We start from the raw sequence: 11,324 nt of genomic DNA on the forward strand, positions 1-11,324 counted from the left end.
TGGGCAACTGAGCTTTAGATGCACTACAGTTTACGTAGGGTAGAATATTGGAGACCAGCCAGGGAAGTATGAAAGTGGTTAGAGAGCCAATTAAAGGGGAGTGCTACAGTAGGGGGACAAAAATTCTGAAAGCTTTTGTAAATGCTCAAAAGGCATGCCAGCTGATGAGCAGGCTTTCCTAAGACTGAAAGGATAGGCAGAAATGAAGAAAAAGGAAACCCAAGGTGCATACACAAGTCTGCAGGCAAGTGATAAAGCAGCCCAGCACTTGATCCCCTGTTTGAAGGCTGCTGGAAGAGGTGGTTGTGCGAATGATGGTCCTCTGGGTTACTCCATGACAACTTTCCTATAAATTAGCACAAGCAGCATGCCTGCAATTTTCAGGCTGGAGCTGACTGTTAGCTTCACTGGATCTTCCAACTCCATTCTATATGAGAGCTATATTTATCTTTGCATTAGATGGCACAGCTTTTTATCTGGCACTTTGCTGAACCAGATCTTGCATAGACAGTTCCCTGTGGTCATTGCCAGATAGGTGTCCCAGGGCCCCCAGATACGGTAGGTGGCAACTTGGCAGCTGCAGGTTATCCTGTTATACTAGCTGTTGAGAACCATGACATGCTTTTTTTTATGTAGTGTGACTGAAAGCTGGACATTCTGTGATTGGGTTGCATCTGAGGGAACATCCAACATCATCGTTAGTCAGGCATTTGAAGTGCCTGTGATTTCCCAATATGTGTTTCCAGTGAGCAACCTTCTGCATCAGAAGCGTGCAGTTGGAAAATGTGCATGTAATCAACATAAGCCAACAAATAATTAAATCACATTCTTTAATGCAATGTTACCAAAAACACCAAATATTTAAAGTACAATAGGTTATTGGTTAATCAAAACAACTCAATAATTAAGATGTATTGAACTACGTGGTAAACATATTTTTAAATCAGAACCAGGCAGTACTGATTTTAAACAAACACAATGGCATAAAATAGCTAAGCTCCATAGCCTAATCTATGATGTGACAACTTTGGAACAGAAAGGATGCATTTACAGTATAACTAGTGTCAGTTCAAAGCAGCTTTGCTTTGCACCCATGCTGCAGTTATAGTGTGAATGCAGCCTTAATCTGGAGCCAGGGCCTGGATAGACAAAGTGGAATGAAACTCCCTGAAGGAAGAAGTCTTGCTCCACTTCATTTTGAAGTCCATTCAAGCCTTAACACCCAATTTTACGCAAGTTTAGTGTCAGTCTGAAGCTGAAATTGCTTTGCACCAATGCTAAACTTGTACCGTAAATGTACCCTGAGATCAAGCATCATCACATGTTCTGAGGTAAAAACCATTACCAATCACTTCATACTTCATGGCTGTGCATGTCATGTAAAGTGTTCTTTTAGAATGTGTAGGTTTTAATGACATAATTATCAGCGCATCATGTAACAAACATGTTAGAATCCAGAACCAATATTTCCTAAATATTTCAATAATCATGCCTATTAAATAAATTACATATTTTACAGTCAATTATTGGCCCTGAATTTCCTGCAGGCAGATGCCTCTTATCAGCAAAAAATCTACGAACCTACCAGCTGGTCCCGGAGATACGGAGGCTTCCGATCCTGGGCCTTCCCTTGGAAATGCGCAGAGGCCCACGTATCCCAGGGGCGCATGCGGTTCACAAGTGCCCCAGGATCATGTGGGTCAGCTCAACCAATGGAAGAAGGGAATCTCCCTTCATACTTTTGACTGTTCCGTACGCTGCAGTCATAAGGTAATCTATTCCTCAGGGAGATATCACCTTTCACTTTTGAGGCCTTTCATAGGCCCATAATGGAATCCATGGATGGGGATGACTACAAAAATGCACTAACATATTGAAATAAAGAAAAACCATTACATATATAAAATTAATTAAAATGGCATTTAAACAAAAATTTAATTTGTTGAAATGTTTTTATATATGTTTTAACGGGGCTTAATTACCTTATTGGACAGGATTTTTAATTTATAAGTGAGTGATAAAATCTTATTTTTCTATTTTTCAAAACTCTTATGCTGGTAAAAGCAGGCCTTACGCCCGCTTTTACCAGGCCTAAGAATTCTGTGGCCTTTCAGCAGGTGGAAGTTGAGCAAATAGCGCAACTCTCCACCTGCAGAGGCACTTTTCTCATCTCTCGATTACCACCAATTTTGGGAAATTAAAATTGATCCCATGGATTCCATTATGAGCCTATGAAAGACCTCAAAAGTGAAAGGTGATATCTCCCTGAGGAATAGATTACCTTATGCCTGCAGCCTCTTTGTTCCCTGTGGTGATCATTTTTTTTTACCAACTTGCTGCATTTTGCAAGGTAACACTCCAGTTTTCCCACACTTCATAGGGGCAGATGTCTCCTATGCACCTCCATAGGTGTGGACTGCCATCCCAAACATTAAAATGACCCCATTCCTGGAAATTTGGCCAGAGTCACAGGCTTGGCCAGTCAGTTGAGGGAAGTCTCGCCCCACTGCACTTCGGGTGGTAGACTGCAATACCAGCAATTTCAGCCCCAATAGCTTCAGGAGTTTCAATCTTTATAGCATAGATTACATATCACCTATCAAACCTATGATCAATGTGTTAAATTACATTTAGACATTAGTGCAAAGATTTTGAAGGTTTTCACTGCAAATAAGAAGTTAAAGTGGAACTATCCTTCACTTGTTCAAGGTTCTCAACTGTGTCAATAATAGCTTCTATTTTGTCCTGCTCCAGCACATATGAAGCATTATTTTTGAATTTTTTGAGCAGTGATTCTCTAGAGAGTGGATTTCTCCAGTGTCCATAGAAGGTTTCACATTTTCCACTGAGCACATCTCTGTTCTTGAGGACCAGAACCACTTCTCCGTACATCTTCTCAAAGCTAGCCAAGTTATCTTCAGGATGCTGAAGCTCCACTTTGTTGAGTAACTCACTGAGATCATTGCGTTGGAGTTTACTTTCACTGAATGATTCAATGCTCACATCTCCATCCAACAATGCAGAGCATGCATTAAACTGGAAGGAATGGCGAGCCTCATGTTCCGTCTCTGGGAATGGCCTGTTGATGTATCGAGAAATGGGAACGCGCAGAATGATTCTTTCAATCATAGAGGGTGAAAAGGCACCATCATTGGCAGTCACCAACTGCCTAACTGAGGCAGCGGCATCGACCACCCAGTGCATGCCCAGATGAGCTGGGAAGCGCTTAAATGCAATGTCTTGGTCCTCTAGCAGAAAACGTGTCTGCTCAAGTGGTGCTATCTCCTGAGGTTGATAATCATCATAGAAAGCAGAAAATCCAAAGCAGCCAGGGGTATTGTCTAGAATTTTAGTATTTCCCTCCATTCCGTGAGAGGCAAGGAGGGCTGCCTCAAAGCCCAGCCGTGTGGCATTGCCAATATGGATGGGTTTTGCCTGAGTAGCTGCATTGGCCATTGGTGCCCCTGAGAGTGAAGCTGCAATAGCCAGGGCATTGACACACTGATTGGGGTTCAGTGATAGCAATTTAGCTATGGCTGCAGCACTGCCCATTGTCCCAACCACACTGGGAGGGTGGAACCTGTTAAATAAAAAAATATATATTCAAGCATCTGATCCGTTTGCTTATTTCTTGCTATTGCACAGTAACACTTTAATCCAACAGAATTAACAGTTTTGTTGTGATTAATACTTCTACAAAGTGTTCTTTTACAGGTCAGATCCTCTGCTAAAGCTTCCAAGTGACCTCACTGCCCATTAATCGGCCATGTATATGAATGCTTCTAATGAATTGTAATAAAAACACTTTTTGTGGATTTAACCCAAAGGTTAAAATCTGTTCTCTAGAGTGTTTTATGCTGTTTTATTGGCCTGAGTTCTGCAGTAGAAATAACAGTAAGGCTATCACGCTCACCGCTATTATGGAGTAAATCAGACAGCAACTTACGGCATCCGCACATGTGCAGTTAAACATGGAAATTAGGAAGTTGCTGTCTGATTTGCTTTGCTTCTCCACAATCTTCGCTACACTGGTACCACACCAAGAGGCTTGGCATTCAAACGCATAAAGGGCGTGAAGTTGCAATACTTCACAGAATCACAGAATCTACAGTGCAGATAGAGGCCATTTCGGCCCATCAAGCCTGCACCGACACATATCCCACCCTATCCCTGTAACCCCACGTATTTAATCCCCTAACACTAAGGGTCAATTTATCATAGCCAAATCAGCCTAACCTGCACATCTTTGGACTGTGGGAGGAAACCGGAGCACCGGGAGAATGTGCAAACTCCACACAGACAGCCGCCTGAGGCCAGATTTGAACCCGGGTCCCTGGCGCTGTGAGGCAACAGTGCTAACCACTATGCCACCGTGCCCCCCCCCCCATTAGATATCCACTAAACACGCCAGAAAAAGTTAGGCTTGTCCATTCCAGTCTAAGTAATTTTTTAACAGCGTGATAAGTCTTAATTACTGCCAAACATCCTCTCTGGCACTGAAAATTAACTTTTACAATTGGGAGTCTCATTCCTTCAGATTTTAAATATTGTTGAAGCTTTTAAAAAATTTAATTTTTTAACATTTTCTTTCTGTCTCTTTTATCTCTCTCTCTCTTAATCCCATCTGTCTTTTGCTTTCTGTACATGATTTGGCATGAATTAAATATTCTAATTTACACTTCCTGGTTCAGACTCTGTGGTGTCGCAGTAAGGATTCTTCAATCTGATTGGTTAAGGAGGTTCACACAGGTCCCAGATCCCCTGTAGAGGCGCTGCACTGTTTTGGATTCTAACGGGTAGCGCCGCTCGTTGGCTGGCTGCAAAATCCGACCTGACATTGATCATTCAGGTAGATATCAGCATTTAGGTGTAGGTTACTGCTTCAAATAATATTTTTTAAAAAACAATATCCTGGATCTAGAGTCAAAACTAACAGAAATCAAGTCTACCCTTTCTGCTAATCTGGAGCTAAAGGGCTGCTCCTTCCTCAACACTAACGCTCACATTTATCCTAAAAAAGTTGTTCCACGCGCAACTGTATTGAAAAAGAGACTTCGAACACTTAAACGACACCGTTTGATCTAATCGGCGACAACTTTAGCAGTTGCTGCACCGAGGTTTTGAGTTTACTGTCAGAATCTTACCTCTTCGGGATGTTGTTCGCCTCTTGGGAGAAGCGCATTAACCTGCCTTGAATTTCAATGCCCACATTAAAGGCCAGCAAGAGGTCAAGACCACTGGGTTTGGAGTTTGCAGGCAACATCTGGGCAGCAGCTAGGAGGGCGGGCAGTACTGCTCCCGTGGGATGGGTGGCAGGGTGCCAGGTATCATCGAAATCCATCGAGTGGACCTGAGGGTGAACAAGAGGCAACACTCAGATTAACTGTATGGAAACAACAAGAAACTGACAGAAGAGTCCGTTGCGATGAGAAGGAGAGTTTTATCATTAACATTTGTCTGTTATTTGTTTGGTTTGGGGAGCCCAGCTGAAAGTCACGCGGCAGTAGATAGAGTACAAATATCTCACCGCGACTCCATTGGCAAAAGCAGCCAGAGTGGGAGAAAGTTTTAATCCATTGCGTCCATACACCGAGCTGACTGGGTCTGGGGCAAACGTTTGCTGTTAGAAGGAAGAAAGGGGAACAGGTTAGAAGGTATGGAACTGGGCGGCTTGCTTTAAGAAATTGCCGTGCGGAGTCAGTTGGCTCAGACAGTGACTGTCACTGGTAGAATTCGTGCGCTAATGAGCAATCGTTGGATTCTGTAGACTGGAGCTGCCAATCCGTGTGCATTGGCGTTCCCTTGAAGTCAATGGAAATAAAAATCGGGAGAGATGTAAGCCGGGCTGGCGGTTCGCCATCATCTGTTTTACACACTCTCACAGTCAAAATTATCCCCTTAGATTTATCCCATAAACTTTGGGAATCAGCTTGAAACGGTCTCCAAGTTAGACAGTCACTTTTGCATTCGTTACATAAACACGGAAGTGGCTGTATAAACGCAGCCTAAAATGAACGTAGGCGATGCGGTGTTGTTTTTGAAGCCGGCGATGGCAGTTATATTTAAAGCGAACTCCGGCACTTTGGCTGCTTGGCGGAAACGGACACAGATATTAATGCAGGAATATCAATGCGGTTGGCCAATGCAGTATGGAGTACTCGATCAGCGCGGAGTGTTTGAAATTAGCTCATGTGCACATTACCTGACAGTAATTGAGGCAGATATCAAAAACGTGGCTGGTGCTGCCCAGGACCCCAACTCCAATGTTATCCAGGATCATGCGTTTACTCCGCTGTAGAACCGTATCTGAGAGATGATCAGCTTTAACCCCGGAGAGAAATGAACCGAAACTGCTTGTTACCGTCTCTTTCCAATCCGGTGCCTCGAAAGCTAACACAGAAAAAAACATCGTTGTTATAAAGTTGTGTGTGTGACGGGTTTCTTTGTGAAAACACATTATATTGAAACCGCCAAATACTCTCCTCCAGAACGTGTTCTATAGAACTGTAACAGAAAAATAACTTGGAAATAGATGAGACATTTCCCCGCCAAGGTTAATATTTCGAATTAATAGCGCTCTCGCATGTTAACATTGAAAGGAAAAAATCACAACCGGTTTCATATCTTTTGTTTCTTAGGTTTCACTACAGAATCCGCGAGATGGGCTGAAATAATCTAACCGATTTATCCAACAAGCTTTAGTCACTAGTCACTTCATTATTGACCCGCCGCTCTATAAATGTATCTGGAATTTAATTCTCAACGAATAGCACTAGTTCTACTGTTAGTGCTATTGTTGTGTGGTTTGAACGGATTTCAACTCGATATTTTAGTGCATAGTCTTTGAGTTGAAGCAAGCAGAAGTACTGAGATTTCGGTACTGTCCTTCCCACCTTCAGTGTCACATCTGCACTCTACACCTGATAACAGACAGAAAGGAGGATATTTACCTTTGCGGGAAATGTTATGGTACAGCCGCTTTCCAACTGTTAAGCAGGACTGCATTTTCTAAAAAGGAACATAATGAGTCACAGTGTTAGTAACAAATCTTTCAAAAAATACAAATATATATAATTTTAAAAAACAACCAATAAAAAAGATTACAAATATGGGAAAAAGTTACATTAATTTTTCAAAGTTACGAGAATATCTACCTTCTGTTTGGAAAACATTGTGGTGCTTTTCTCTTTGTAGCTGTACTTGCGATGGGGTCAATTTTTACTTAGAGAATTGTCTAATTCTGCTGTCTGGAAGGGGATATTTATATAGCAACTCGCAGCTGGCGAGCCGAAACCCCACGTCACTCACTCAATCTCCGCCCCGGACACCCATCAGCTGCTATTGCCAAAGATTTGCATATTAGAATCGATTGGAATTTCCTTGTTTTCGACATTGTCCATCAGATAAGACTGAATTTACACAAGTCGCCCATTGTTTAGGACTGCCCTTTATTTCCAGCAATTCCCTACTTTCAGGGAAATACCGGGGGGGGGGGGCGGGGTGAGGGTGATCTTGTTTTACTTTTGCTTTTCTATTGACTTCAATGGGCGGTGTATAAAACGGGCTGCCCATCCCCAACGTCTTTAAGTGTAACTAGTACTTAAAAACCTATCCCAATATATTGCATGTCAATATGAATGACATTTTGCCTCACAGATTCCAATCTATGAATCTGATTGAAGCTTCAACCCAAAAAAAAGTAAATCAGGGGCAAATAACCCAAACCAGTGAGAGCCAAAACGCTGGTCCAAAATGTTTCCTTTTTCGTGCCCATCCTAATAATAACACAGCCCTAATGTTAGTCTACTACTCAAAGGTAACACCACCCATTCCAGAGGGTGGCAGTAGTAGTATGGTAAGGAAAGAGATTGCTGAAGTCAAACTGCAACCCTGACAAGGAACCTATCACAACCTCCCATCAAGTATAGAGTAATGAAATAGAGTGAGTACAGAAATAGGAAAAGAAAGAAAGACTTACATTTATATAGTGCCTTTTATGACCACCAGACGTCTCAAAGCGCTTTACAGCCAATGAAGTACTTTTTTTTTGAAGTGTAGTCACTGTTGTAATGTGGGAAACACGGCAACCAATTTGCGCACAGCAAGCTCCCACAAACAGCAATGTGGTAATGACCAGATAAACTGTTTTTTGTTACGTTAATTGAGGGATAAATATTGGCCAGGACACCAGGGATAACACCCCTACTCTTCTTCAAAATAGTGCCATGGGATCTTTAATGTCCACCTGAGAGAGCAGACGGGGCCTCGGTTTAATGTCTCATCCAAAAGATGGCACCTCTGACACTGCAGCACTCCCTCAGCACTGTACTGGAGTGTCAGCCTAGCTTTATGTGCTCAAGTCCCTGGAGTGGGACTTGAACCAACAACCTTCTGACTCAAAGGATAGAGCATATGAATGCATGGCTGGAGAGATGGTGTAGGAGGGAGGGCTTCAGATTCCTGGGGCATTGGGACCCGTTCTGGGGGAGGTGGGACCTGTACAGGCCGGACGGGTTGCACCATAACAGAGCCAGAACCAATATCCTCGCAGGGAGGTTTGCTTGTGCTGTTGGGGAGGGTTTAAACTAATTTGGCAGGGGGATGGGCACCAGGATGTAACATTAAAAAGGGGAAATAAAGTGATCAAAGGATTGTGAGAGGCAGAAAGCACTCAAGTAAGAACTAGTAAGCTATTAGGTGGGGTCCAACTCTGTCGGCCATAGCGTCTGGCGGTAAGTCAGGGGGCACTACTGAAGATCGCGGCCGGGGCGCGAGCGGGGTGCTGCGTTGCGCACAGTGATGACGTCATCGCTGGAGGCGCTGCGGGGCGCTAATGGTTACCGCCACCGCTAACCTCCAGCTGAATTTTGAGGGAGGCGTTAGTGGCACTGAGCCCAGGCGCTAGTTGCTTTGCGCCCAATGGGAGGCGCAAATCAACCAAATTTTTCCCCATAAATTTCTTACAATTCTGTGGCCGCTATTTTGCTAACCTCGGCGGGTCAGTGGCAGGCGACGTCGGTGGCTCCAGCCCGTACAATGAAATGAATTTCCCCTGCTTGGGCTTATTATGCCCGCCCAGCACGTTTCCCGGCCAATCAGAGGAAGCGGGTCTGGTGACGTCATTAGATGACGCATCATCAGCCAGTTTCCATAAAGGGACCATGGCCAAATTTATTTTGACAGTTGTGCTGTCAGTTTCTACAGCAATGAGGTGCTGCAAACATTGACAATCACTGCACAGAGGTGCAGGGCTGTACCCAGGCTCTCCCATGACTTCCTCCATATGCTTATGGAGGGAGTCACAGCACACAGGGAGGCCCTCTTCCATTCCCATGGGCAGAAGAGACCTCCACAGGAGATCAACAAAGCCTAGTTGCACATTGCAGAGGAGGGCATAAGCAAGGCTGTGGTCAGGAAGACCTGAGTGCAGTGCAGCAAACATTTCAATGATTTCAGTAGATCATGAAACGTTAGTTAAAAGCCACACTCAACCTCATCCTGCTGTGCCTCTCATCACATCCCCATCACTCTGCCTTCCCTACCCTACTCCTGCACATCCTTACTCACAGCAACTTACCTTGGACCTCCACCCATCCCTCTCTATCTATATTATCACATCCCCATCTCACGAGCCACCCCACATGTTCACCCTCATCCTAGTGCAATCATACCAACTAACAACACACAAGGGTAGGCACTTGGGTGTTTTATGCAATAGTCATGTAAAGTTTCTGTTAATGTGGTCTCAAACATTGAAACCTTTATTTTCAAAACTTTGCGTTCTTGGACAGATTTGTGTGCACCTTTGGAAGTGTCTTAGTGAGCTGCAGTGAATGGTGAGACATAACGGTACCCCCCGCAATGGTGATGAGTGTGAAAGGAATGGCTTGGGCATTGTAGGGATGCTTTATGGTGTTGGTGTGGGGTAGGGCCAACCTTCATGTGACAGCCAGGGTGTACAGCATCAAGTGAAGTAAATCTGGCCATGGTGATGCCATCGCTAGCCTCTGGGTAACAATGTGGTTGGGTGCTGATGCCCTGTGTCCTGTGCAGCATCAGTTGATTGCGGAGAAGGTTGGTGTTGTTGTTGGTGCTGCTGGTGTGCCTGGTGATGCTAGTGTTTGGGCTGATCGTAGTTGGATTCTGAGGACTAAGGTGAGAGAGTATAAAGGTCACCCATGCTGATGGAATAGATGGCAGGTGAAGTAAAGATGACAGAAGTGATCTGTCAATGGTGAGAGAGGTAATGAGGTCAGATTGGATGGAGACTTGTGTAAAGATTTGCAGCATCCTGAATGTGTTGTGCAAATGCAGTGAGGAACAGTTTGTGGCTGAGGGAAGATAACTCTGTAAGGTGGGAGCTTTTACTTTACATTTGAAGCTGTCAACTCATCAACTGATTCAATGGCCACTGAACTCCCACCTCAGCTTAACAGACGTGATCCCAGAGCAGTGAGGACCCCGTGAGCGAGCAAGTAAAATCAAAAGATGAGCTCAAATGCATTCTTAATGATCTCTAAACAAGGTCATAATTACCCGAATTGGGTCCCCCGCCACTGCATGTCGTGTCTGCTCAGCGCTGACAGACCTGACATTGGAGAAAGACGTGTGGCAGCGGGTTCACAGCGGGATCCCGACCTGCTGGGGAAAAAAAACACTTTCCCACTCGACCCACCACCGATCGCGCCCGCTGATCCCCCAGAAAATCTCGGCCTTTGTCTCTACATGGAGTAGTGGTACAAATATTCAGTACACTGACAGCATATTTTTGTATATTTTTAGCACAATTTAGCATGCTGCAGGACCAGGATGGACACACGATGGGTGACACAGTAGGTCATGGGTACACAGGGGTATTCCATCTTTGCTAGGTCTGCTTTTGAATTGGATCACTCTATACAGCTGAGCACCAAAGTTAATTTGTTGTCATTGCCATCAACCTAACCCTCCCTTCTGCAGGGATGTGTTGCGAGATTTGTGAGAAGGAACCTGTTGCATAGATGTGCAAGAAGCAAGTCCAGACTGATTTTTTCCCAGTTTCAGGCAGAGGCCATACATCACATGCTGTGAAATGTATATGTCCCACAGATGCTTCATACATATGTGAGGCCAGGGTGAGGATCAGAGGTTAGGGGTCGGGAGATAGGGGGCCAGGGAGGGGGGATCGGAGGGCGCATTCTTAAAATGTGGTGTCAGAAGGAGCTCTCAAACAGGCATTAGGAGGGAAATTTTTGGTATCGACCATTTTGGGGCGCCAACATCGCCTGGGTGCTAATTAGCGCCAGCGACTGCGAAATTGAGTTTTAGCGCCCCAAGAGGGAAGT

General features: G+C 44.4%; 1 protein-coding gene across 1 annotated transcript; it reads right to left on the reverse strand.

The window, feature by feature from the left end:
• Positions 1–826: 826 nt before the first annotated feature.
• On the reverse strand, positions 827–7,244 carry irg1l (immunoresponsive gene 1, like). Its single transcript, XM_085997206.1, has 6 exons — positions 7,155–7,244; positions 6,951–7,008; positions 6,203–6,390; positions 5,528–5,620; positions 5,145–5,350; positions 827–3,580 (listed from the first exon to the last, which is right to left on the reverse strand). Exons 1-6 carry the CDS (start codon positions 7,170–7,172, stop codon positions 2,662–2,664), a joined length of 1,482 nt encoding a protein of 493 aa, XP_085853332.1. The 5' UTR covers positions 7,173–7,244; the 3' UTR covers positions 827–2,661.
• Between the last annotated feature and the right edge of the window lie 4,080 nt (positions 7,245–11,324).

Source organism: Somniosus microcephalus, chromosome 1 (assembly GCF_052327205.1).
Source record: "Somniosus microcephalus isolate GS21.2 chromosome 1, FLI_Smic_1.0, whole genome shotgun sequence".
NCBI lineage: Eukaryota > Metazoa > Chordata > Chondrichthyes > Squaliformes > Somniosidae > Somniosus > Somniosus microcephalus.

What these genes read in the sequence shown, in the direction of transcription:
- irg1l (XM_085997206.1), bottom strand. An exon ending in CCATAACATTTCCCGCAAAG is followed by an intron (nt 6,391 to 6,950) that starts GTAAATATCCTC and finishes TTTCTGTGTTAG; the next exon opens with CTTTCGAGGCACCGGATTGG. An exon ending in CTTTTGCCAATGGAGTCGCG is followed by an intron (nt 5,351 to 5,527) that starts GTGAGATATTTG and finishes GTTCACCCTCAG; the next exon opens with GTCCACTCGATGGATTTCGA.